Here is a 27677-nt window from a genome sequence, read left to right on the forward strand (position 1 = left end):
TGAGTGAGGTGAATTGATCTTGTTGAAAGCAAGACACAAAATCCACCTTAAGAGCTGTCGAGGAAATGCGCACAGCGTACCTTATGTCTGTATGTCGCTCCCGCTAAAGTTTAGAGTCACCTTATACTGTTTGGAAAGTTGGGGTTTAAGATATAAGCGCCATTCACCACGTAGGATTCAATTAAAAAAGGGGGTCGGAGGGGGGTGCCATAGATGGCGGGTTAAACCAATTAAGTTGCCAGGCTGCACAGTGCCAGGATTGACACCCCGGAAAGACATTCCAGCTCCTTTTAAAGTGTGTGCGAGAGCAGCACAGATCTGTGTGTGCGCTGCACAGGCTAATTTATAGCGCCTGAAGTGAAGACGCATGGGTAATGGGGAATGAGGAGGGGGGGGGGGGGTCACTGCCTGAGAAAAGTTCTGATTGAGTTGTTGCGATCCGAGTTAGCTTGACTTTTTATTTTATTTTTTTTTTGCAAGCAGGCGTCCAACGAATTAGCATCTCATTACAATGCCAGGCCTTCAGTCTCCTCCATTGCGAGGGTGTTCAAATAGTCATGCAGGTACAGACTGAATCTCCTTGGCATGGCTTTTATGTTCATCTATGGAAAAAGTAGCGGCGGCTTGAAAAATACTTTTGAAACAACGGAAGCACATCCGAGGCCAGCTTTTAAGGTGGAGAAATATTTCTAACAATGATGCCACTGCTTCACATCACTTCAAACAGTTTTCGAACTTGCAGCCATTTAATGGTGGAAAAAGGCTTTTGTGTGCCGCTCAGTTTTTATTCTTCTCCCTTAATTTTGCTGACTTTGGATGGTTTGTAGACATGTCAGGACTTTTTTTCTGCTTAGTGCTTTCCATGTCGCAACATGCCCCGCACCCCCCCCCCCCCCCCCTTAGGTTTTATGCTTGTGACCGGCAGAGGGAAGTGGAAACACAAACAGGCTGATTCTGCCTTCTTTTGATTTTTTTCACCTCCTCTTACTGTCGTCCTCCTTTCCCCTCCTCCTGGCTGGTCGCAGCACTTCTAATTGAGAACCACTTCTGCCCTCATGTGGTCAGGCGACAGAACTGCAGTTACTTGTGTGCAAAGAGCCTGCAACTAAATTGTCCAGAATTCAGTTAATTTTTTCCCGTTTTTAATAATAATAATAATAATACATTTCATTTATAATCGCCTTTCAAAACACTCAAGGATAGCATAAATAGTGATACCAAATGGGCCATAAAATTTAATGAAGGTCAGCATCTTCCAACAGGTACAGTTCCTGAATATATGTGAATATTTAAACCAACAAATTAATAAATAATCCAACAATCCACTCAGCTTCGGGGGGGGGGGGGGTCAGTTCAGCTATGTTGGTGGTCAACTCAATGACATTCTAGTTATATGTGTCAATTACACCACTGCTAAAACAACAAATTGCATGGTATGATGTTCCAGAAAACTTGGAACTTTTGGGAAATGTCTTGAAAATCCTGCCTAGCTAAAAATGATTGTGTGTCAGCAGTGTTTTGGAGACTGGATTGTTTTGGAGCCCCGTTGACAAAATGATTGCACGATCGTTCCGTTGGTAGGGCAGGTTTTTTTTGGGGGGGGGGGGCGGGGAGTGGACTTTGTAGACGTGCATGTCAAATTGACTCGCGTTTGGTACTGGGTTGGCATGTAAATTGCCGTTTCTGTGACGGAGGATTCCGAGGTCAGCAGACTTGGGTCAATTAGTGGAGCCCAGAGTTGAAAGCAAACATGGTGAGGCAGCATTTTGCTGTTATGCTGCAGGCAAATGGAATAAGCCACTTGCTTGCACTCTGTGCCATGTTTAATGCTCTAATTGATGTAAAATAATTCATAATAAGCTTCACTTGTTTACCACCAGGATGTCGCTGCACAAATCCAGCTCTGAAGATGGATCTGGAGGTAATGGATTTCAGCCTGCCCTGTTTAAGAAAGTGTTTAGAATTAGAATCTTCTATGAATCAAAAAAAATGTCCTCTCTTTAGGGAAATGGGACAACAAGAAGAAGAACAAGTCGTTCTGGCAGAATTTCCGCAAGCCTCAACACAAGGCGGTCGTGCGACAGACTTCCAAAGGTTTGTGTGCTTTTTTTTTTTCCCCCTGCTTTGGATCTTAAGCCATTTTTGATGTTTCCTCTTCCTTCAGGTGAGGACATTGGCTATGTGGCCAGTGAGATCACCATGAGCGACGAGGAGCGAATCCAGCTGATGATGATGGTGAAAGAGAAGATGATCACCGTGGAAGAAGCGCTGGCTCGGGTAGGGACTCTCGAAGAACGTCCTGCCGCCTCTGCCCTTTAAAAGCAGACTTGATCTGAACTACCAGCTGACTAAGATGACTCATTGTTACTAACCCAGATGAAAGCCACGCCTTGCTAACTTTTCCTTTTATGCACACACAAACTCCACACCACTATGAAGGATTTTTGTGTTTGTTTTTGGTGTGGGCGGGTTATTTTGACGGGGGGGTGATTTTTAGGAGTGTACCTGTGCAGAACTTGGTGTACCATATGATGAGGTGGAGAACTTTGATGGCTTGCTCTCAGTTGCTGGACATGGTGGATTGTCATTCGGCTTCCCTTCCTTTTTGATTGACGCGAACGTCAACGATTGATGAGTGCCCCCCCCCCCCCCGCCCCGATTTCTATCCTCCCTTTCCTTCCCTTCCTCCTGTCACTCACCTCCTCAAATGCCTTGCTCATGGGCACCTCGACCACTGGCTGGATTTGCTGTCCACAAGGTGGCTCCTCAACTTTCTCTTCAAATTCTCTATTGGCTGACGTGAAGACATTCAACCAATCAATGAGCGAACTTTGTGGATTGCGCGTCCTCGTAGAACCGCTGACCAATCAACCAGCGGCGTCGCCTTAGCGAAATGCATAAAGAGATGTAATCAAGGTGACAGTACTGTGCAAAGGTCCTTGGCCGCCATTTTGTTTGAGCTCCGATTTAGTGACGGCGTACGAGAACTAGAATGTCGCAAAGCAAAGCGTAGACCTCCGCCAAGGCAGAGTCTTGAACAAAAGAAATGCATCTAAATGCCACTCTCTGCACATTTGAACATTTTATCTCAACTCAACTGTATTTCTAGAGCACTTTAAAACAACCACCGCTGTATACAAAGTGCTGTACGTGGAGCAAAACCATTCATGACACAAAGGAAGGAATTAAGAATGCAAAACATCAGGAAACCTTTCATGTTAGCTCTATAAAAGCTTCTTTCATTCTTTCACAGTTTTTCCAGTGTGTAGCTTAACCATAACCTAGAAAGTAGCATCTTAACAGTCGCTTTTGAACAGTCGTACGTCGACTCAGAAGAGCTCAAGCGTCCAACTTTTAAGTCAAAAATCCAGCTCAGATCAGTCATTTGGCCAAGGAGCATAATTACTGACCACTACATCGCTTTGAATGCGGGCCGCAGCTGCATTGGGGAGCGCACGAAGAGCTCGGTGAGAGCGCGGCGGCCCCCCCCCCTTCCCCTCTCTTCCTCTGCCTCTCTTAACTCTTTTTCCTCCACGTAGCTGAAGGAGTATGAGCGCAACAGACAGTCCGGCAGTACTGACACTGCAGAGTGGACTGACGGATCTGCAGCCGGTCCAAACCAGTCCTCAAACTGCGACGTAAGTACACCCCCACCTCCCATTCGCTCCCTTCACCCTCGCCCCCCCCCCCCCAAAAAAAAACACGTTCTGTCCTCAACTACTCTTCATTCAGTATGTTGAACAGCCAAGGAGATAAGGGATTTTGATTCAAATGCATGTTGTTGTTTTTTAAAGATAGTAAGACCCCCCCCCCCCCAAAAAAATGTCTTCGCTTCCGTCTTGCCGGCGCTCTTCTTCCTACTGTCAGTCTCCCCTTTTTCCTACACTGCTCCCCCACTTGGCAACTGTGTCCTATTTGTTTGAACCGTACCTTCCGTCCACCATGTCATTTATAAAAATGTCATGCTCCATCTTGGTGTAAGGTTTTGCCAACGCATGTTGGTTACTTTGGCATTTTTCATCCATCAGGGTGACATCAATATTTTATTTATGGTCTCTGGAGAGTCATTTGTGGCTTCTGAGGTGATGAGTTTGTTTCGGTTGCATCGGAATGTCCACTCTGATGGTACGCTAGCAAATAGGCGTGGGAATGAAACCTCGGGAATAGGCTAACTTTGTGTTATTAGCGTGCTAGTTGTTGCTTCATGAAGGATGAGAAACAGGCACGATACGGACAAGAAACACAGAGCGAGGGTGGTGGTGGTGGTGGTGGTGGTATGCCCGGTGAGCAGAAACCGTTGCCAGTGGAGTCGAAACGCAGACTTGGGAGTTCGTCCGCGTGAGTGAAGCGAATGCCAGTTGACCGAGAAGCTATTTGGCAGGATGTCTTACTGAGAATGTATTCAAAAACGGAATCTGGACTTTACACCCTGCAAGCCGGATCGGATCAGGCTTTGTTGTTTCAGACTTCTGAACTGTCCTGCTTTGATGGAACCACCAACTAGTGAATTGGATTTTCAGTCGGCGGACTGAAACCGCCCAAGCCACAGAACAATGTGGACTTTTTAACTGTTACTCATTCGGAATTGTCTTCTTTTCTGCACGCGTCTGCCTTGGTTGGCTTTCCTCATTTCTAATCTAGGTCACAGCTGATTTTCATTAGCCTCACGCAGTATGGTATCATATGGGCGAAACGTGCAATTTAGCCCAGCGCGCCGACCCACTTTTTGCAACAGGATGTGTGTTAATTCCCAAATCCAAGTTCTACATCAGTAACGTTTCTATTTTCTGCCGCTCGTTGAAAACACGGAGTGACATCTGATCCCCTTCACGCGACTCCAAGCCAGCGGCTTCTTTTAGCTTCTTGTCGAAAAGGTAAATAATTTGATTCCTTGTTTTATTTTGATGGCCTCAACTAATAGTTTGTGTATATAAATGAAAAGGGTCATGCCGACTCGTGTCTGTCTCTCGAAGAGGAGGAAATGGGGAAAATAAAGAAGGCATGGGTTTTAGACACTTGGCAATCACAAGCACGGGAAGTGAAAATAAATCGGCTCTCAATCTCTCACATGTGCTCGGTGTCGGTCCTTAACTCATTCAGTCCCAGCCAATTCTAGAACAAGTCTGAAAAGACGTTTAAAAACGTCTTTGGGAGTGAATGAGTTAAGTTCCTCTGCACCAAAAAACCCCTCTGCTGGAATCATCTCATTTCCTGGCTGCAACCCCATTGATTTTTGAGAAGCAAAGGAAGAGTTAGTTTCTTTCCGGGGGGGGGGGGGGGCTCTGTGATGTCAACCGTCTCTTGAATGGGATTAAGGTCATTCCCAACAATCGTCTGTGACTGCGCACTCTATATGTAGACACGTCTGCACAGTGCGCGCCTGTTTCTCAAGTCATTAGGCTACGGAATGACATGCTCGGTCATAAATCTGCATTCATGCCGTCTGCGCTCATGGGCCCGTCCGTCCGTCTTCCTTTTTGGCCATCTGAGCCATACATTCCAGGATGGGCCATTAGGGAGGTGGGGGCCAAGGCAGGGTCACGGGGGTGCTCAAACGCTGGGATTGTTCTCTGTGCACAACACATGCATTTCTCTTCTCCGAATGCCTCATGGCACTTCCCCGACCGCCCCTTATCCCCGAGCGGAATCTAGTTTTGGTCTGTGCGCGCGCCAGCGTGCAAACGAGCTCTCGGATACGATTTTGGACCTTGCATTTGCGCGTGTGACTGCGCGGGGTGTGGATTGTTATCGTGGCGTGCGAAGCCTCGAAAGGCAGAGCAAAACTGGTGAGTATCAGTCAGCCGCGTCAGCGGATGCCATCGTGAATGGAAATTGCTTTTGCTTTTTCAGTCCCATTTTGGTTCCCGGCTTTCTTTCCGCGTGTTATTTATTTGCAGTGCTTTGCTTGGGTAGTCTACCACAGAAGAGACTTGAGTGAGTTTTCATGTCCTCATCTACACACACAACAGCCTGGGAATATTCTGAACTGGAATAGAGGTCGGAAAATAGATGCCTTTGTGTAATGTGTTCTGCGATGACGTTTTATTTTGACGAGACTTGGAGAATGCAATCGCCTCCGTCCATTGCTGTGTTCAGACGCCGACAGGCAGTAACGCGCTCTGGCTGGGTTCTCTGTGAACGGTGAAAGGCGGATAAATGCCAGATCTTATGTTATGGCTCTGGGGGGGGGGGGGGGGGGGGGGGGGGGGGGGGGGCGAATAAAAGTACAAGTTGAAGACCTCAGCAAGAATTGTGCGGTTTGCGAAACAGAGACGCTGGACTTTTGGTGATCTGTGGTTTGCAAAAGGTTAAATGGCGGCGTGTGCGTTGGAGCAAAAAGGAGGGACTGCTGATGGATGTGTTTTCGAACTTGTCCGAGGTGAATCCGTTTTTTACGAGACGGTGCTCGGAGGCGTCGGAAACTTGGAATGTCGCTTAGGTGATGCGATGCCATCCGGTATTTACCAAACATCACGTGTGCGCGCTTGCGAGCGCCTTCCAAGCCACGGTTGTTTACATCATCGTTGCTCTATGTCAGCTGCCGCCAAGCTTGTGGTCAAAAATGAGGGATGAGAGAGAGAGAGAGAGAGAGAGAGAGAGAGAGAGAGAGAGAAATTAAGAGCAATTAAGCTATTTCTTTATGGCTCGTCAGCCTCGAGCAGTATTACTTGGCGGGACTCGGACAGGCTCGCTCTGTCTAGCGTTGTGTGCGATTGAGCGTGCGTGTGTTGCTCTTTGTGCGACGTTGCCACGGAGACCATTGGAAACAAATGAAGCTGGAACGGCGCTCTCGTTTGCCAGGCAGCAATTATGCCAGTGCTCGGGCGCTCATCTTTGCCCTCACAAAGAGCACGGGATGGTTGTTGATAAATCACCACCAATTTTGTGGCTCTTCATTTCGTAAGTTCGGATCATTTGGATATGTTGTTGGACGGATCCTGCATGTTGTGTAGCACTGGAACCATATTAGAATATATGGCAGCAAAAAAAAAAAAAAAACAGGGAGCAATGATTGCAGACCTCAAAATTCTTACAGGAAATAAATAGGAAGTGTGTGCTAATTTCTAAATAAAACTAAGAACATAAGAACACAATAACATAGTGTTTCTTAACAATTTAGTTGATCCCGACCGATTTAATTTTTTTCATAGAAGCCCACTGCCAATTCAGATATTTGGTAGAATTATATTCCGATAGCCGATTGATCGGACGAGTAATTTACTGTTGTACTGACTGTTTTGCAATACCGGTTCTTTGTCCTTTAGCGCTTGTTCAAAATCACCTGATTGTAATTAGCGAAGCAACGACTTGACTCTTCAAAAATCGGTAAGATAAAAATCGGTAGTATTTATAAAAAAAAAAAAAAAAAAAGATCGGCGGCATTGAAAATAATGAGCGATCATGATGACAAAAAGGCTTTTTTTTCCCTTTCCAATAGCCGTTTCCTTAGTTATGATGCTTTTGGGATGGATTATTATAATTTATTTTTTTTAAGTCTGAAACTGGCCTCACTGAGCATCTCTTTTCCTTTTCACCAAAGCATTTAAATGCGACGGATGGAGAGCGAAAACAACATTGGGCATTGTCACGCAAAATGGAGTGCCCTTGCACCCCGTCACCCCCCTCCCCGCCACACTCCCCAAGAGTAAATCGCCTCCCAAAGGCGACAGCCTCGCTGATGGTGCTCCTGATTCATGTCGGGTCCGTTCGCTGTGCCGCGGTCCATTTTGTGGTGAATTAATTGTCGTCTCTGCAGTGTCTGGCCTCCATTTCTCACCGCACCGCAACTTTGACTCCCATCTTCAACAATGTTTCCATTGATGGCATGCAAGGATCACAAAATCTATTGGTCTCACTGAGCTGTTTTATTGGCACATTCTTGTGCATTTGTGATTTTTTTTTATTTTTTATCCCCTTTCCATGTCTTGCTGTTGATGCATTCTTCAGCGCTCCGTTGATCGGGCCTACTTAAGAATACTGGCGTCCGGTGGAACGTCAACCCGCTTCCTCACCCTCCCTCTCTCTTTATTGCAGCAATCTCGCGAACAGTCCGACGACGAGCAATCGGAGGATTCGGTGAAGTTCAAGCGCCTCCACAAGCTGGTTAATTCCACCCGGCGGGTCAGGAAAAAACTCATTAAGGTGGAGGAGTGCAAGAAGCATGGATCCGAAGGTTCGTAAAACGGGAAGCATCTGGGAGTTGTCAGATAGCTGTCTTGGAAAAACAAAGCTGGATAAATATTCCACCAGTTAATATTTCTGTTCTATTGTCAGATTTCCTCAACGTAGAGTCAGTGGCCACCTGTGACGACAAAGCAGCGTTGTACACGGGGGTCCTGAAAAAGCACTCGTTGCCCCAGGAGACCTCCCTCAGCCAGGATCATCTGTCCGTGGACGGAGACACGGACAGCCTGACCACCTCGCCGTCCTCCAGTAGCTTGGACACCTGGTCCGGACACCGTCTGGTGAAGACCTTCAGCAAGTCTTCCAGCACACACGGCCTCATCCGCCCGCCCAGGAGAACCCCGGTCGGCTCGGTCCCCGGCGTCGGAGGTAGCGGCTCCTCCTTCTCGGAGCTGGATGGCTGCGGATTGGACGACGAAGGGAAGTTGTCGCGCTCCACCACCGACGGCGAGATGCGGAAGGCCCTGAGCTCCATCTCCCACGGGGTAAGTAACAACGAGGCCCTGTACGCCTTTTACGGCCTCACCAAACCCCGCCCCAAAGCCCAATCTCGCCGCATCACCCCCCTGGACGATGACCGCTCTCAAGGCAGCCCCAAATATCCCACTGCCAAACGGCACCACGGCAGCTGGACGCTCAGAAAGCCCGATCCAAACTACTCGTACTCCACCAAACACCTTCTGTACCAGCGTTCACGCAACACCAAGACCCCGGCCTCCCCCGTGTGCGTCACCCCGTCCTCCCCCACCCGCAGCAGCCACGTAGCCAAATCAAAAGGTTTCGGCCCGGGAGGGGGCTGGGTGTTCCCCTCCCGCCGGCTGAGGGGTCGCGGCGCAGTCAGTGAGCTGAACATCACCTACGTGGTAGAGCGGAGCCTGTACGGTCACCTCAACTGGGCCCAGCTGGTCCGCCCGGTCGCCCTCAGCCGAGCTGAGCGGCGCTGTCTGTTGGAGGAGGACCGCGAGGCGGACAGGAAGTGGGCGGCCAGCGTGGACCGCTGCACCAAGCGCGTGCTCTTACGCATCCAGCAGAAGTCTGTGAGTTCAGACCGAGAGGTTCAAGTCGGCCGCCTCGTTCGAGTGGGACTCGGCGTGCGTCAAAGCTGCAGAATAGCTTTTAGCCAAAACTAGCGGGTACGGAAAGGATCCAGAGTCTGAAATGTTTCCATAAAATACAGTCAGTGTTGGTTTTGGAAGCATGGTGATAATTATGGAACACAGTGGAACCCCTAAGGTGAAAAACAATTTCTTCTTTTGAAATATTTTTCCATGAGAACTACAGTACAATGTTCCTCTGCATACTTTTTACAATTTTTGGGGGGTGGGTGATGGTCAACTATCCCCCATTATTTGCTCAAAACTAATTTCTTTCTTGAATTTGTGCCCTGTCTAATAATACTATTGCTTTGATACCATCTTTTGGTGCCAAAGAACTATGTTGAAACAAGATGAGGAGCTTCTTCAGGCAGGCCATTGTCAGGTTCAATCGAATAGTGATTGGCGCCATCTGGTGGCGTCTATTTTCAATGACTAACTTTTGGTTCATCAATTAAGTTTTTGCTTGTGTGAAGCAGGGCTTAGTCTACACAGAAATGAGGAGGGGAAAAACGTAGCGCCATCGTTCAAATCTTAGAATTAAAAAAAGTTAATCATTAAATTAATTGACAACTATTTTGATCATAGATTAATCGTTCGAAGCAATAGTTTATCTAAATAATGTCCACTCAGATTTCAACCTCCCAAAAGTAAATATCTGAATTCTGGAGTGTTTCATGAAAGCAGACCGAATATCTTATTTTACCGGAATAGGACATATTCCATTTTTGTCCAATTATAAGAAAAAAAAAATACATTCCCAATGTACAGCATTGCCATTTTGTCAAAAGTTTGACTTTAGAGATTCCACTGTAGCTTTCACAGCCTTGAGCCAGATCACTTGGATTGGCCTGCGGGTAAAATGTCTTTCGGCTTCATAGCTTGCTAACTCAAAATGAAAGGATCACGTTAGCGGTTGGACAGGTTTTCTGTGTAAATGTCGAATTCCGACACAGACTGGTCTGAGAGATGTACTGTGCTGAAGCTGCACTTGAGTAGTGAAGCGATGTCTTGTTAGTCGTGTACTTTGAACAACTCAGTGGTCTTAACAGTGTACGCAGTGCAGGTTACATTCAGTGGAGTGAGGTGGGGGGGCTATCCTGCAGCTTCGATGCTACCTGAATCCTGTCGTGTACCAGTGAGGTCGTTCTCATCCAGACAACTTTTTGGGCTCCACTTTTTTCTGTTGCAGCTTTTTTTTATTATTATTATTTTTTTTCAAAGGCCCGTGCCTCTCTTTATTTTTTGATGGATGTTTTCTGTTCCTTGTAATTTTCTGCGAAATACTTTTTTTTTTTTTTTTTTTTTTTTTTTTAAATCTTGGGTGCATGTCCATTTCACCGAGCATCGCCATCACATTATTCTTGGACGCCGCTTCAAATGAATTTATTCTACAAAAAAAAAAAAGAAAAAGAAAAAGAAAGAAAAACCTTCACTGGAAAAGCTGCAATGTGGCCCGCAGCTGTGGACGCTGAATGCGCAAGAAGCCCGTATCGCTTTTGAAGGATCTTCATGCTGGAGTTTATGCTCAGATTAAGCTGGGGTAATTTTAGAAGTTGAACTTTGATGTACACGCGTGTGTCCTCGCAGCTTTGGGAGATTCCATTAAAAAAGACAGATAAGTGATAAGAGTGAATCTCCCTGTTATCCTGTCATTTCATACTTTCTATTCCATTAATGTTGAGAGTGAGAAAGCCCCCCCCCCCTCCCCTCCCTCCCCCGGCGCCTCATCAGAAACAGCTCGGAATGTTTCTGCTCAGGCTAACACATAGTTGACTCTGTGTGCGTGTGTTTGTTTGCATCCGCAAGCCCCGATCCATGTGCATGTCACGCAATGAAGGCTCCACCAGCCGAGGGCACCCAAAATGCGCCTTGAATCCTTGGAGCGTTTTATGTGGCCACATCAAGAGAGACTCCTCTTTGAGCCACATGTTGGAATGGAATTTCACGCTTTTTAGCCTCCATAAAACAGCTCATTGGCTTTGAGATTCGGAGAGAAAAAGCACATCACATGTTCCATCACCGTCCTCCATTTGCCGTGTCTCATATGACATCATGTCCCGCCCTCAAATCTCATCGCCCGGCGCAAATGAGGAACCGGTTGAAAGTGCGGCTGATTGTCTTTTCGCTCTGCCCCCCCCCCGCCTTTTTCGCAGAGAACGTGCAGCTTCGGCGGCTTCGACCTGTCCAACCGATCCCTCCATGTGCTCAACGCAGGCTCAGATGCTCAGGTAAAGTGCACACTGACAAAATTGTGAAGGAAACGCTGCTTTGGGTTTCTTCAATATTTCTATATTCCTGATTTGGCAGAATAAAGAACAGGAGGCTATCTATAGAGAGGTGGTCAAGTCCCCCACGACTTCCCGGATCTCGCTGGGCAAGAAGGTGAAGTCGGTCAAGGAGACCATGAGGAAACGCATGTCCAAGAAGTACAGCAGCTCGTTCTCCGAACAGGTTGGACGGACATTTCGCGGACATTCATCCAAGTCATTTGGAGATGAGGTTTAAAAAAAAAAAAAAAATCAAGTATAGGTAGTTTCTATACAAAGAAAATAGCCTAACAATCCGTAGGATGTTATGCTGCGTTGGCCACATCATTAGCCCGCAGAGTGTGTGGGCGGGTAGGAGTATTTGTGTTGGTTACAGCATAAACAGTGCTCGGAAACATTCGGGGGATTGTCACCACGGGATCCGCTTTGTGTTGGGTGTGTGCTTCGCGCTGAGCCCATTCGAGTGACGCAAGTTCCCCTCGGGAGTTGCTCTCAAGGAACCAGTGAAACTAGTGTGCTCACAGTGCTCCTTCGTCGGGATCCAAAGTTCGCTCGCCGTTGCCATCCGCTCCAGCGGTGGCCTGCGCTCTCCAAGCCCGTCACACAGCGGCCAAAGCATCTGTCCGTGGCGGTGGTCATCACAACACCATGACCCACATTTCCAAGCCTGCGTCATACAGCTGTTGCCTGTTAAACAAAACAAAAAAAAAATTGAAAGAAATGGGATCACAATGGCCAAACAGTTTGTGTTTTGTGGCCTACAGTGCCCCCTAGTGCATCAATGAAGCAAACCTCTGTTTTCAATCCGGTCCTGCCGTATTACAGTGATGTCATTTGTTTACAATACAGACAAAAATGTCATTTTTACGGGCCTATGAAATCCTGCGATGGAAGTATTTAAAAAAATTGAAGGCCTGTCGAAAGATGAATCACATATTTTAAATCAAAAATGGTTTGTAGCACATAATAAATGTGCATTTTCCCCTTCTCCTCCCTGCCTCGGCATATCTTTTGCCTTCCAGTCGAGTCCGGATGGAACACCTGGTTCGCCGCAGTCCCCTCAGCCTGACAGCGACTCTCTGGAGAAGCCCAAACTCAAGGCAGGCGGCTCAGTGGAAAGTCTCCGAAGTTCACTGAGCGGACAAAGCTCAATGAGTAAGTTGTTTACTTTCAAGTTAGCGCTTTGATCGTTACCTTCCACACTTAATTCATTGTTTCCATTTTGAGGCCATCCGAGCGGGTGCCTCAAACAAGCCACCGCAGAGCGCTTGTAGCTTTTGGACAACGGCCTGACCTCTCATGTCGTTTTGTCCACTTACAACACGGGAGCACTTCAACCTCTCCTTCCTGTCACATGCGTGTGATCAAACACTCGCTATTTTCCAAACTTGGATTTAAGTCTGGGTTAGTGTGGCCAGCGTCAAGCTGTTTGCAACATGCAGGCGCAATGACAAACATACGGTCGTGATTATGGAGGGAAAAGGAGTCCGAGAGTGGGACGTGTTGAGGAGCTCTTTTAAAACAGTGAGGATGTGTCACAAGTACCGTATTGGCCCGAATATAAGACGGCCCTGATTATAAGACGACCCCCTCTTTTTCAAGACTCAAGTTTGAAAAAAAGACTTTTTGAACACCAAATTAATTTTTATACAGAAAATAATTATAGTACATCTGAAACAAATGATTATAACAATATATTTGAGAGAAAAAGCATCTTGAAGTTTACACCATAACTTCTCCTCAGCTGCCGGTTAACGTGGCCGATCTTCGACCCACTTTTCTCCAGATTGTCGCTACGTTTCTCCATTTTCTGTTATCTCTTCTGTTATTTTCTTCTCTTTTCTTTCTTACCGCTAGTTTTATTTTTATTCTTGGTGACGGGTTCACTTGGGCCTGGGGAGTCAAGTTCAGCATTCGCTTCAATGATATCTGGCGCCATCTAGTGTCGTGAATGGGTATAATGTCTAGACCCCGAATATAAGACGACCCCCACTTTTTCAGTCTTGTTTCAATGCAAAAAACACCGTCTTATATTCGGGCCAATACGGTACTTAAAACCGTTTCATCTTGACTCAAGAAATGACTGTTTTTTTGTTCTTTTTATTTTTTTTTCGCGGTCACTTTTACAGATCATTTTGTCCTAATAAATGCACAATCATTTTCGCGAAATGAATTCCCGCGTTGGTGTCCAGGCGGGCAGACGGTGAGCACCACCGACTCCTCAGCCAGCAACAGAGAAAGCGTCAAATCGGAGGACGGCGACGACGAGGAGCCGCCTTACCGAGGACCTTTCTGCGGCCGTGCGCGAGTGCACACGGACTTCACGCCGAGCCCCTACGACTCGGACTCCCTCAAACTGAAGGTGAAACTCCCCCCCCCCCCCCCTTCCAGTCAATACTTTTCTAGGTTTCATTGTTGGCCGATGGCAATTTTTAAGCACGTTCGAAATTTATTTGCAACGACCGTGATTGACGTTCTCTTCCTGCAGCGCGGCGACGTGATTGACATTATCAGCAAGCCGCCCATGGGCACCTGGATGGGCCTGCTCAACAACAAGGTGGGCACCTTCAAGTTCATCTACGTGGACGTTCTGTGCGAGGAAGAGGAGAAACCCAAACGTCCACTGCGGCGGCGGCGGAAGGGCCGACCACCCAAGCCGACGTCTGTGGAGGAGCTGTTGGAACGTATTAACCTCAAGGTGGGGAATGCACCCGCTTGCCAAACCTCACCAAATAGTCTTCCTAAATATTTGACATGGCATCGTCGCGGCGTCCTCAAAACGGTTCACGAGAACAAATCCTAAACGCAAACATTGTTCCGGATACATTGAAAGAAATTACAGACGAGCGCAGCTAAATTTAGCGCGGGAAATTACAGGCTACACGATCGCGTAAACATTGACACCCACTCGGTCACAACCGCACTTCCATCTTCTGTCCAAACCGACACCGAGGGCCCGAAAAGGTGAGTCGGGTCTACAAACCAGCCGCGTGTTAACATACTTTGCAGGTCACACATAACATTTCCAGCTCATGTTGGGCCACGAAATTTTCTTCTTTTTTTTTTTTCACGACATCTGAAATAGTTATCGTATCTTGTCCCATTACTGTGGGAAAAGAAACATACCGCATGTATGGCATTATTTAGATTTGCATCAATACTACCAGAAGGTGAAAAATCATAAAGGGGGAAATCATGTCAAGTCTCTTTTATGTTCCAACCCAAGGAGCACATGCCCACTTTCCTGTTCAACGGCTACGAGGACTTGGACACGTTCAAGCTGCTGGAAGAGGAGGACCTGGACGAGCTGAACATCAAAGACCCCCAACACCGAGCCGTGTTGCTCACAGCCGTGGAGCTGCTGCAGGAATACGACAGTAAGGAATCGCGAATGACGTTATCGTCTCACGTTTAAGATCGGGTCACGCTCAATTGATTGCTTGGTGTTTGCGGAATCATCTCCGCATCATGTAAAATCTGCTTTAATCCAGGTGCTGAGAGCTGAGTTTTTACAGTGTGTTTACATGCCACAACAACTTGGCACTCTGAAGTAAAGCTGCTGTCCTCTCCAAATTTAAAAGCCACATTTCACTATTTTTCTTTTTGTCCCCTTCACTCTTTCCGCCTTCTCTGGATGACGTGTGTGCAACCACATATGACAACGAGGCACTCTAAAAGCCTGCCCAGGCCCCGTGTGCCTCACCCTGACTTTCAAGTCTGACTTTTTTTTCTTTTTAAGAGAATTTTAAAAAATCGACTCTACTTGCTCTTCCTCCATTGTTTGCATGACTTCTGCACACTCACGGCCTATAACGTGGCACTCTAAAGCGGCCGCAGTTGCTGACCGATCGCCTTTTAGCCACCCAAAAAAAAAAGAAGAATCAGAAAAATTGAAATGATGAAGAAGTTAAACCCCACAGTTCTTCGTCTTTTTTACGTTTCCAGCAACTACCTTCAAGCATCTGTGATTTGTATAGGAACAAATCTCGACTCACTGTCAACAATCGGTGGGCAACCACTATGTGAAGAAAAGTGCAAAACACTTTTTTTTCTCTCATCTCCAGGCAGCAGCGATCCAGAGCGCAGCGGCCTGTCGAGCTCCCAGGAGAAGTTGCTGTCCGAGGGCCTGGGCCTGATCGGAGACTCCCCTCGGGACTCGGGTTGCTACGAGAGCAACGAGAACTTGGAGAACGGTAATGTTGGCTTGACTGGGATTTGGTCTCGCGGTGGCAACGTCGGTGCTGCATCTCTTCACGCTTCTGCATTTCTAACCCCACCCATCACAATCCTCTGGAGCGCTGTCTGATCATCAAGCAGCTTTTCTCGCTTTTTGTAGCCGCTCGGTCTATCCTGCCGCCTCCCGCCTTTGTCCCTCCACAGCTGGCTTTTCCAAACTGTTTCGACTCAACAACAACAAAAAAAGCACATTTACGAAAGTAGGTCACCAGTCCAATAACATATATTGGACATGAACATGAAATTTAAGTTATTCAGGTTTTTTTTCTTTGATTTTAGTCGCATGCTGGGAGTGGTGAGCGCAGTCGCTTCACTGTTGTGAGGTTGAGGGTTCGAATCTATGATTCCTGCCTTCCTGTGTGGAGTTTGCATGTTCTCCCGCTGCTTGCGTGGTTTTTTTGCGGGTAGTCCAGTTTCCTCGCTCATATTTGTCAAAATGTTGACATTGCTGATGAAAAAATAGCTTTCTTTGTATTTTAACTGTATTTCTCCTGAGAAAATTTGCTCTTTGTTTTTCTCCAAAAAGTCTTCGGTCATGAAGCCACAACTTTTTTTCACCTTATATGATGGTGTTAATTAAATTTTTTTAAATTGAAAAATTCTGACATTTCCTGTCCAATTACTATTTTTATTAATTACTGTTTGTGGAAGTTACGATTTTTTTCCCTCTGGACTTTTTTTTTTTTAATAATTTTTTGTATTCTTCCCCCCCTTGAAAAAAAAATTACGTTTCTAATAGTAAAAGTGTCTTCTTGGAAAATTGCGACTTATTTTCTGTTTTTCTCAAATTATGTTAAAAGTTATGTCAAGTTTTCTTGCTTTTTTTACTTAGATTGTATTTTTTTTTAAATAATATAATTGGAGGGCTCCATCACAATTACTTGAATAATATATATATATATATATATATATATATATATATTTTTTTTTTAAGGTTTAATTTCTGTCCCTATGTTAAAAACGGGACATTATTTCTCCGGATGATTAAACGATCATCCTCCATTAAATAAATTGATTGCACCTCTATAATAATCCCCGACGAGAACAAACATGAATCAATCTCAATTTACTGAGCGACCCAAATAGAAATTCTGCCCATTTAATTCCCCCCGAGCCGCAGTTTGGGAGCCCCAGCTCTGGAGACCCCGCCTGATGACACACTTTTCCCTCTCCTCTCCCTCTCTTCATCACTCTTTCCGTCCTTGTAGGCCTTCTGTGCCATCAGTACCGAAGTCGGCATGTAATTGGGAAGGAGCCTGGCCCCAGACCACTAAACCTGGTCTACCCCACAGTGCTGGGAGCCCACGGCCAAAGGGAGAGAGCCTCCCCAATGCACACGACAAGTGTTCTCACCAGAACAAACTTGCTGCCAATCGAAGGATTCCAAGCTCAAAACCCGCCTGTGGATTCCACATTGATGACGGTGTACAACGGGGACGATTACGAATATTTCTGCTAAGCACGGCAGAGTACAGCGACGTGATTAAGATGCAGTGACGTGATTGGCTCTTTCCTAAGAAGACCGCATTGCGCAACAGCAACCGACTCGCACCGTGTGTGCCGAAACGCGGCGGGAATGCGCCTGTTTTTCACAAAGACAAATGCGCTGTATTGCTAAGCTTTGATGGCACTTGGGATCTTCATTTTTGGGAGTGCTCGTTCGTCCTCCTCCCGCGTATTTTTAACATCCATAACCCATAAATCACTGCTCTGTCAAAAACCACTCCTCCTTTCTGATTGCTGGTTTTCCGGTGTAAATACTGGGACGAACTTTGTGTGGGTGTGTGCGTGCAAGTGTGTGGTGGGGGTGGTTGGGAAGTGGCCACAGTCATCATGTGCTACGATAGAGACTGAATTATTTTTAAAAAAAGGAACCAAAACAAACAAAAACTCCCGATCCGCCCCACCAAAAAAAACAATAAAGATGGCGGTGCTTGCTTTTTCTGTCGTCTCTTGTTTTCCTTTTCACGCCTTTCAACCGTTCATCAACTTCTCCTGCGTGTTTAGACAACATTTAGCATTTTCTGCATGTGCTTTTCCAGGTTCAGGGATCCACATTGTCCCCCCCATCTGAAGAGTTATCAAATAAAAGCGATAGCGAAGGATTTTTAGAAGCAGTAGCTGCCGTATATTGACGATTGTCACACACTAGTGGCACTGTCGATCCCTGAATGCTCTCCTCAGGACAAAGTCATGTTGCGCACCGTAATTTATGCCTGCCAAGGGTCGTTCTTGGGTCTTGGATGAAGGCCACAGTCCCTTTCAGGGACAGCGGTCACTCCAGTTGATCAGGTTATCAGATTTCAGGGTGCATGAAACGATTGTTCAAATTGATAAGGTGTCACATGTTAAGGTCCTGACCAATTTACATTTAGCATTGCATTATGACTGCTTTTTATTTATCTTTACCCATAACTTAATTCTCATAAATGGCGCCTTTAATCTCATGTACAACTTTGAGTCAACTTTTTTTTTTGTTGCCAATGTGTAGCAACGAAACAAATGTATACTTTTTATGTTTTCGCCATGAAATGTAAAAATGCCACCATCTCTGTTCCCGATGGATCAATAAGCATTACCGTTCGATTTAATGTCGTCATTTTAGATTTCACGACCTTTTGCCGACATTTTCGGGTGCCGCGGTGACATTCCATCGCATTCCATCCGCCGAAATTTTCTCTGTCCATCGCCATTGAAACTTTAATGTGGCCGTTCTCACCCGTTTCACCCATCATGCTTTGTAAATCAGAGGACGAGATGGTAAGTTGCTTCCGCTTTTCATTCTACCATGCTTGATGCCATTACCTCGTATTTCCGCAAAGGGAAAAAAAAAGCTCAGCTAATCTTATTTTATATTGTGACACAGTCGTTAACTCATTCAGTACCAGCCAATTCTAGACCAAATCTGAAAAGACGTTTAAAAACGTCTTTGGGAGTGAATGAGTTAAGAATGCATTGCGATTTTGCTACTTTTGAACCTATCCTCTCTTATTACAGTAAAAAGTTTGCGTTCTTCAAAATAAGTGCAACTGTTTTGATTTTGCAGGGAAGAGCAAGAAAGCTTCCTGCTCGGGGCGCTCTTCCGCCGGCCAATCTCCGGACTATCCGACTCTTCCTATGACCGTCTCCAGTGAGGCTTTGCAGCAGAACGCTAAGAACCAGCGCTCCAAGTTCCCCAAAAACCTGTTCGGCAAGCCCTCCCTGAAGGGCTTCAACCTGCTGGGGCGCCGCAAAGCCCATCGACGTTCCCCCATCGCAGCCAGTCGTAGCTGCGAGGACCTGGACGAAACCTTCCAGCCCGCCGGGTCCTGGAAACGCTCCCGCTCCCTGGGAGACCTGCACTGGGAGCAGAGGGAGGACGAGAATGAGGAGGTGAAACTCACAAAAGACAAGCCCAGGTTGGACCCGAGTCGGCCCGTTAGGGAGAGTTCCCCAGCTTGTACTGCAAGTCCACCGGTGAGTCCAAAACCAAGACTCGACAGACCACCCGTACCCTCGCAACTGCCTCTGAGGCCCCCTTGTCCCACAACCCGAGCCCCGAGTCCCCCTGAGTCCAACGCAAGCGGTGCTGCGAGGCTCACACGGACTCATGCCAAAAAACCACCCGTACCGCCTCCCGTTCCCGCCAAGAAGTCCAGAGAAAGACTCGCGAATGGGGTCTGCCACCCCCAACTCTCCGTGCCCTCTTCACCCTCCCCTGCCCCTTCCCCGACGCACTCGCTCACACGTTCCCACCCGAGCAGTCCCGTGACACGTTGCGCGACCGGTCCGGCCCCGCCCCTTCCCGCCAAGATCCCGAGCACCCCTAGCAGCCCCCGCAACTCCTCTGTGGAGGACGCCGGCGCATCGGTGGCCCCCCCGTGGCTCTCCGACCTGGGCGGCAAAGTGGCCGTGACGAGGAAGGCGTCCCATTCCAAGATGAGTCCTGATCTGCTCACCTTGCTGGAGCAAAGGATGGAGGCCGAGGGCATCGATCTCACGGAGGAGCCGTACTCAGACAAGGTAGCCCGAACGAGACCCCCCCCCCCCCCCCCCCGAACTGGTCGCCAGTCCGTCACAGGGCACATATAGAGACGAACAACCATACGCACGCACATTCATACTGTCACTGAATGGGAACCGGCCATTTTAGAGTCAATTTGGACAGTTCGAGGAATCCTCCCATGAAAATGCAGCCATCGGATGATGTCAAATTTGGTTGGCACGTCTATCGCAAATGGAACCACAAAAAAAGTCCCAAAAACATACACTTCAAAAGAAAATGTGGGATTGAAGCGGGGGCCCACTTGAGTGTTGTTTCGACAGTTCTCGGGGGTCCTTCCAAGAAAATCCAGCCCTGAAAGCCAGTTTCACTTAGCACCATAAAATTTGGTCAGCATGTCGAGCATGAGTGGAACCACTGAAAACATTTTTTATTATTGTTTGTGGGTGGTGCAAGGTGACAAAGTTTTATGACTGACTGTGAAACTCTCAAATCTCAAGAGGCATTTTTGCTAAGCAACATGACCTTTGCTAGGTACGTCGATCATCAACAAAATAGACCAAAAAAAAAAGTCTAAAAGCCTCTGCCCAAAAGGAGATTTTGTCATTTTGGTTCAACGTCCCGTTTTCAGGTCATTTCGTCCATTTCCTGGGATCTTTCAAATCGTCCGGGAGAGTGTTATTTATTTGTGTTTTGGCTCTCCCTCCCTTCCAGTCCTTTCAAAACATTTTCTCAACACGCCCCTGCTCCATGTTTGCCAACCAAAACCAGAGTCCCTGTAGGAAGTCATTTCATTTACATACCGATTGTGATAATGTAAATAGAAGATGCATGAGACAATGTTTTCTTCAGTAATTATCTGTCATGTGTTGTTTACCCCCAGCACGGCCGCTGCGGCGTCCCCCAGCCTCTGATGCAGCGCTACTCGGAAGACCTGCAGCAGCCCGTCAAAGAGGTGGCCTCCACCATGGACCAGCTGAGAGTCCGAGAGCTGCGCAAACAACACCGCATGGCCGTAAGGATGCACAGCTACAATTTCTCAAGCGAGAAAGAAATTTCTTTTTTTTTTGTCGTTAGGGTGTCAGGTGTAAAAAAAAAAAAAAAATCCTTCTCCTTCCTCGCTCTTCGGCTTTCTCTGCATGACATACACACACTCACAGCCAACAACGAGGCGTTCTAAAGCGACCATACCACCCTGAAGGCCGCATCCGCATTGACTGTCACTGTTTTTTTTAAATATGACGTAATTTCCCCTCATCACTCTTATTTGGCTTATTTGACTGTACGGTACTCTCAGCAGACTATGCATTTTCATGTTGCAGGCATAGCATGCTAGCTAACCGTGAGTCACACAAAAATCTGGAAAACTGAAAGAGTGAAAAACACTCGCAAATCTCTAAAGACACTTTAAAGGCTCTTTGAACTTGATTTTTGTGTCTGCAGATCCCCTCGGGCGGTCTGACCGAGATGTGCCGGAGACCGGCGCCGTCGGGCTCCGTCAGTACCGTCTCGGACTGGCTGGTGTCCATCGGCCTGCCCATGTACGCCTCCGCCCTGGCCTCGGCCGGCGTGGACTCGCTGAGCTGCGTGGCCTCGCTGACGGAGAACGCCGCCTGGGAGGCGGGCGTGCGCAACCATGCGCACGCCCGCCGCTTGGTCGGCGAGGCCCGGCTGGCCGCCGAGCGGCGGGATGCGTGAATCCGCCTCGCCGCCGTCAGGTCCACTTCAAAATATTGACGGTCGGCACTGGAGTACTTCCTGTTTACCAGGACGCTTTTCCAGCAGGTTTTTCTCATGTCGCCGGGAATTTGAAATCGATTTTTTGCTGTTGGAAGGATGCCTTTAAAAGAAAAAAAAAAAAACACCCACACAAAAGCCACTCAAAAGTTGCTGTGAGGTGTAGACACTGCCCCCCACAACTCCCCCATTTGTTCAACGAAAGACTGCCTTTGCGTAAGATAGCACACCACCATTTTGTGGACGCTTCACAAGTGTTTGGCTTGTGAAAAGTTTATTTTTTTTTTTTTTTTGGGGGGGGGGGGTACATCACTCACCAAACATTCAACTTGATGGTCGGATTTCATATACACTGAACTGTTGCCTCTTCCAAAATTCTAATTCTTCAACTCTCATGCATTTCAGGCTCATCCTGAAATTTCATCCGAAGGGCCGATTTTCAGGAAACGCTTTTTTGCGGGTCGTTTTATTTCACTCCACCGAAAGTGACTCTCGTTCTCGCGTGGCCAAGAACTCGTGCGTCACGACGCACTCCATGCACACCAACAAGTGGCACGTGGCTAACTTTGATGAAACTGTGTTTCTGTATTATAGCTTCATTTTTGTTCCTGCGTTTTGAAAGTCGCCGTCGGGTCACATGACCAATCAGCATTCCCGACATATCCAAGCACGTTTTTTTTTTTTTTTTTTTTTACCATATCCTTAGCCTAATGAATGGATAGTTTTGATGATACGGTAAATGCAGGGCATGGCCTTATTCCCCCCCCAAACCCCCGACCTTGTGGCGAATACAACCCGTTTATTTCAATTTCGCAACGCTAATATGTTTGATTTTTACTGAGTAAACACACTTTTTTTTTTTTATATCTTAGTAACAACATCCAAAGAGACAGCTGATGTTTGGAACGAAGCGCTATTTTGTACACAGTGGAACCTCTAAAGTCGACTCACCCTGACGAGCAACATTCTAGGTTCACGTTACAATTGGAATATTTTGGCCAAGCATTTTCACATACTTTTCAAAAAATATATATACTACGCATTTTTTTATATTTGTAATTAAATCACACATTGCATTGTGTAATTTGTACTTTTATCAATACTTAGTTTGTAAATATAATTAGTAATTTTCAAAATAAATAGTTTCTCTCTTTCTCACTCTCTATTAAGACAATAGTTTGTTTGATGGTTTAAAATCAATTTGTGCACAACTGCTTTGCAATTTTTTTTTAAATCAGGCAACCAATTTAACAAACTCTGCTCCCCCCCGCCCCCATTTTGCTTTTTCACATGTAAGCAGAAGATCCTGCCTCACTGACAAAAAAAAGGTTGGGTCGGGTAAGCATCGTGTTTCGTTTTATAATATAAATAATGAAAAAGAAAATAAGATCAATTGATTATTTGAAGAAATTGTCTTGAACTTTGGAGGTTCCACTGTATTTCAAACATGTTTGCCAGTATAATTTAAACATATAGTTATACACATAGTTACAAAAACAAAACATCAGATGAAAAGCTACAAAAAAAATCAGGGATAAACTGAGTGAATCGCGTTTTTTTGTTTTTTTTAATCTCTTCATGAAGAGGATGTTTCAAATGTGGTGCTGTGTTCAAGGTGAGACAAATGATTAGTTAAAAAAATAAAGACTGACACTGTAAATGCACTTTAGAGGGTGACTTAATCTAGCTGCGACATTTTTGCAAAGGGTTTTGGTGGCTCCTTAATGAACAGCAAGTGTAATTAAAAGAGGAATAAACATTTTTCCCCCTCCCTTATCGCTCCCACTTTGCGCCGTCTTGATTACATATATGAAATGCAATGCACATTCTATATATGTAATTGATATTTAAATAAGTTATTCCCCCCCCCCGGTCTCTTTTTCCTTTCCATATAATATGAACTGTAATTAGCTGTACTATACGAAAAGCAATACCTTCCTGCGTCACGCATATTGCTTTAGCAAGCGAGGAGCCGCACACAGTTTGTATTGTAACATATGTGTACAAATGATTGTTTTATCTGCTTTTCATCTACTTCATGATTGTGCAGACAGATTTGCTTGTGTATTGAAACAATAAAAAAAATCATACCCATAACTATTTGGCTTTCACAACTATGATGATTTTTTTTTTGCCGTAACTTGCTCTTCTGATATGGTTTGAAATGTAAAAATGTTTTTATTTTGTTTTGCAGATGAACATAGATCAATAGAAAATATAACCAATGGCAAGACATTTTTTTTTGTTTCACGATAGAATATTTCTTGTGCAGATGTTTTTTTTCATATAATTTTTTTAATTGAAATATTTTTTAAATACGTCAATGCTTAAATATGTGTAAGAGTCACAATTAAAAACACATTTGAAGATCTGCAACCTATGAACGACTTGGATGACCGGGTAAGCAAAATGGAGCAGAAGTCTTTCAGGTAAGCGTCTTTCTTTTTTCCATTCTTATCACGAGACTGTTTTTATCCCCGTGTCATGTTTTGGAAAATTGTGATACCCTCATATGAGGGCAAAGAAGAGCCCCAGTTGCGATACATGTCCAGACATTTATTGAATGGGATGGACACATACAAAATAAGAACATTTGCAAGGAGCTCCTGTAGGCCACAACTCACACACACATACACAGACGCTCCAGGCCACGCCCCTTAAGCATCTCCAACGATAAATGTGATTGAAAATTCTGAATAATAAAATTAGAAGTGTGTTTTGCTTGCCCAAAACGATAAGCGGGCTCCACATACTTACGTTTCGCCATTCATAGTCACCTATTTGCAAATTTATATATATATATATATATATATATTTTTTTTTTCTGCCGTGGTGGAGAAACCCTACATTTTCACTGGAAATGCCTAATGGCATTATATTCCCAGTTAAATGTTGGGGGAACATTATAAATGCAATTATTATAGGTGTCAAATATATGCTGCTTTTTACTATTTGCTGACTATCGGTAATGAATTTTTAAACCCCCTGATTTCTCCAAAAGGCCGATAAGCTCCCTACCCCCCCCCCCCCCCCCCCCCCAAAAAAAAGAAAAAGCAAAAAAAAAAAAAAAAAGCGAATACAGTATGTGAATCCGCGCTTCTGTTGAGGTCCGACTGTATTTAATGTTGGGTGAACCACTAGATGGCGTTGTTTACCAGCCAGAAGTGCAAATAATGGAAGTTGGAACTTTTTGACTGTACGGTCCTCCCTCCTCTCTTTCCACGTCCAGTAATCTGACACCCTTCCAAAAAAAGGGAAAACAAGACTGAGAGCTGGCCTCGAAGAAGAAGGATGGACTGAAGCAGCCCGCAAAGAGCCGCGACAGGCGAGCCGGATCGTGCACAGCGAAGGCAAGCCGAGCGAGGAGCCACCTCGAGCGGCCTGGAGCGCAGCAGAGGAGCCGGTGACGGTCGGGGGGGAATTTTTTTTCCCCCCTCCTCCTCTCCTCCTTCAAAGTAGGACTTTCCGATGGTTCTCCAATGGGTGACTTTGCACGGCGCCTCGTGAGGAGCAGATGATGAAGAATTACAGCGGCAGTCCGCCTCACAGCAACAGCCAGAGCCCCCAATTCGCCCACTTCAGGGACCACCGCAACCACCACAAGTCTTCCTCGCTCGCCTCCATTCCTTGGCGCCTGCCCCTCCGAGCGTATGGATTCTGCATGGCGGCGCTCTTCGTCTTCTGCCTGTCGTCCCTCTTCTACCAGCTCAACGGAGGACCCCCCAGAGTACTGCTGGACATTCGACAATATCTCGGTAAGGGGGGAACCCCCCCACCTATCTTGTTTTTTTTATTTTATTTATTTTTTTTTTTTTTAGGGGTCTCTTCTGCCTGCCTCCGTGCGTTATGGCTGACAGCTCAAATGTCTGCTGTGTGCGTAAACCTCACTCGTATCTCCGGTTCACGTCGACAACTTTGACGCTATTCCGTGGCTTCAAATTTGACACACTGTCACGGACTGTCATAAGCAACTTTCCTTTTAGCACGGTGCCGCGTGCGCAAAGAAAAAAAACAAAACTATGGTGCACGTGCACTTATCGCGTGTTGATGATTTTGACTGCAACTTTCACTTTACGTTTCATTACATATCCATTTTACACTGACTTATTGTCATGTGTGTACAAATGTAACGATCGCGCTCGTCCAAAACCACAACAATCACTTTAACGCCGTATTGTGTTTACGTCCACCACTTTTATGCCATTATAGTCATACAACGTCCGTATTCGCATAGTCCGGTATGTGCAAATCTCATGATTGGATGTCTACAACGTTCACTTTTATACTTTTTTTGGTGTGTACAACTTTCACAGTCCAGCTCCTTTCCTGGAGGGCCCACTGTCCTGCCTGTTTTCCGGCTGCAACACACCTGATTCATTAGCCATCTCTAAAGCAGCATTTGAATAATCCCGATTATTTCAATCAGGTGTGTTGCTCCTGAGCGAGCTGGAAAACGGGGCAGGACGGTGGCCCTCGAGGATCAAGTTTGGACACCCCTGCTTTATGCCGTGTGAAACATTAACTTTTGAACAGGTGTGCGCCGACACATCTATCACTTTTATATCCGCCGGTGTCACTTTTCCACTATTGTACTCTGCTCTGTACCTGCAACTTCAATCAATTAGACTATCCAATATATTAAAATCTTATATGAGCACTAAACATACACTACGGATGACGGACAGGCCCCCAGCATTGTTTTTCAAGCGCATCCAGTGATAAGGTGATTTATTTACCTTCTGCCGGCTCGTGTTACTTTTGGCCGAGAGCGTCCCGAGATGAAGGCGAGGGTCGGCGAATGTGAATGTGGGGGTGTGTGTGTAAGCGTCAGAGAATAGCAGCTTTGGTTTCTTCGGGGAGGGCAAGGAAGGTGGAACAGAGGCTTTTTTGTTCCGTCCAACGAGGGAAGGTCGGCGTTGGGAGGATGTCACTCAACGTGCAGTGGGAGAAAGGTAGCAGACCTTCGGCGAGAAGACGGATGGAGTGTTTGACTTGTTGACCTCGGCGTTGGTGGTACAAGCGTCTGTCTTTTGTTAAAAAGGGAGAGTATGGCGGTAAAGGGGTCATTTTGGTTCTCAGGTATGGCGGAGACACGGCAGTCGTCGGGATGAGTCCTTTCAATCCGTGGGAATATGAAATCGATCTGACTACTATTCCCTGCTCAAAACGGTTCCGGATGAAACCAATAAAACAGGATCAACTGCGCAATTCCGTCCTTCCAAAACATCTCCGCGAGTTACCCCGGGGATCGCTAACCGGTCAGCAAATGTAAAACATTCAGTGTTTTCGAACACGATACATTTTCAAGGAGCCTTTTTTGAACGTTACACTTTCCAGTCGCCTTCCCCAAAAGTCGTAAAAGTGGACGCGAGTGTTGGTTTAGCAAAATAACGACTCAAAGCTGCATTGCCGAACGCTTAGACGGGGCGCAAGAACTAGTGCGTCGCATTTAGTCCGTCATTGCCTATCTGGAAGTAGTTTTTTTCAGCCTGTCACTCAAAGGTTTTGTTCTATCGTTATGTGTAAAGATTGACGATAAACTTTTGTCCGCGAGCCCAAGGTGCGGCTGGACGATACCTTAAAAAAAAAAATGTCTCCATCTATTCAGTGTAGTAACCCATTGCAGGCTTGTCCGCGAGCTAATCTTCGACATCGTGTGACTGCTCTTTAGTGCGCTGGAGATTGAACGGTGTCAAATAAATTCCAAAAAAAAATTGTGGCATACATATGCGGCCTGTTGTGATCAGAAAGTAGAACGAACCCCCGGTTGATCGCCAGGGATGCATTTCATACATTAGCTGAATGCTAACACGTAATGTGAAACATCATAGATGGGCTAACAGTAATTAGCACTGAAGTTACGGTCATTGTAAACCTTCAAACAACTGCGACTCCAACACACAAGGGGCGGCAAGGAACTACTTATAGACAATCCGTCTATCGACATAGTCATTAACCCTTTCGGGGACAGTGGTTACTACGGTGGACAGCTTATCGTGTTATCAGGTTACAGGGTGCATGAACGTGCAAAAAAGAGCTTTGCCTGGCCTAAGTAGACGCGTTCACGCACATGTGATTTTTAGAGCGAAATTTTTTTTTTCCACACACAACACACACTTCCTGCCGAAAGATATCCTTAAAAAAGAAATGGTCCAACTGAATAAGTCCAGTGAC

At 46.1% G+C, this 27677-nt stretch overlaps 2 protein-coding genes across 6 annotated transcripts in view; both read left to right on the forward strand.

Annotated features, from left to right (window-relative positions):
• LOC147185694 (SAM and SH3 domain-containing protein 1-like) overlaps positions 1-23600 on the forward strand; it is a 112186-nt gene extending 88586 nt beyond the window's left edge. For 3 of the 5 annotated variants that reach the window (XM_086104139.1, XM_086104141.1, XM_086104144.1), the window contains exons 5-20: positions 1881-1921; positions 2005-2094; positions 2165-2277; positions 3540-3638; positions 8035-8173; positions 8275-9221; positions 11435-11509; positions 11589-11732; positions 12571-12703; positions 13741-13910; positions 14037-14246; positions 14775-14925; positions 15613-15741; positions 18831-19786; positions 20650-20781; positions 21210-23600. In XM_086104139.1, the coding sequence (XP_085960265.1) occupies positions 1881-1921; positions 2005-2094; positions 2165-2277; positions 3540-3638; positions 8035-8173; positions 8275-9221; positions 11435-11509; positions 11589-11732; positions 12571-12703; positions 13741-13910; positions 14037-14246; positions 14775-14925; positions 15613-15741; positions 18831-19786; positions 20650-20781; positions 21210-21464 (3784 nt within the window). In that variant the 3' untranslated portion in view covers positions 21465-23600. The remainder of the gene's footprint in view (positions 1-1880; positions 1922-2004; positions 2095-2164; positions 2278-3539; positions 3639-8034; positions 8174-8274; positions 9222-11434; positions 11510-11588; positions 11733-12570; positions 12704-13740; positions 13911-14036; positions 14247-14774; positions 14926-15612; positions 15742-18830; positions 19787-20649; positions 20782-21209) is intronic. The other 2 variants (XM_086104143.1, XM_086104140.1) reach the window with 2 other exon arrangements.
• A 1417-nt stretch (positions 23601-25017) lies between these two features.
• LOC147185695 (uronyl 2-sulfotransferase-like) overlaps positions 25018-27677 on the forward strand; it is a 34150-nt gene continuing 31490 nt past the window's right edge. Inside the window, exon 1 of the mRNA XM_086104541.1 lies at positions 25018-25258. Coding sequence (XP_085960667.1) covers positions 25018-25258 — 241 coding nt within the window. The remainder of the gene's footprint in view (positions 25259-27677) is intronic.

This window comes from Hippocampus guttulatus, chromosome 23, assembly GCF_054856545.1.
Source record: "Hippocampus guttulatus isolate MCC_2025c chromosome 23, RoL_Hgut_1.0, whole genome shotgun sequence".
NCBI classification, from domain to species: Eukaryota; Metazoa; Chordata; class Actinopteri; order Syngnathiformes; family Syngnathidae; genus Hippocampus; species Hippocampus guttulatus.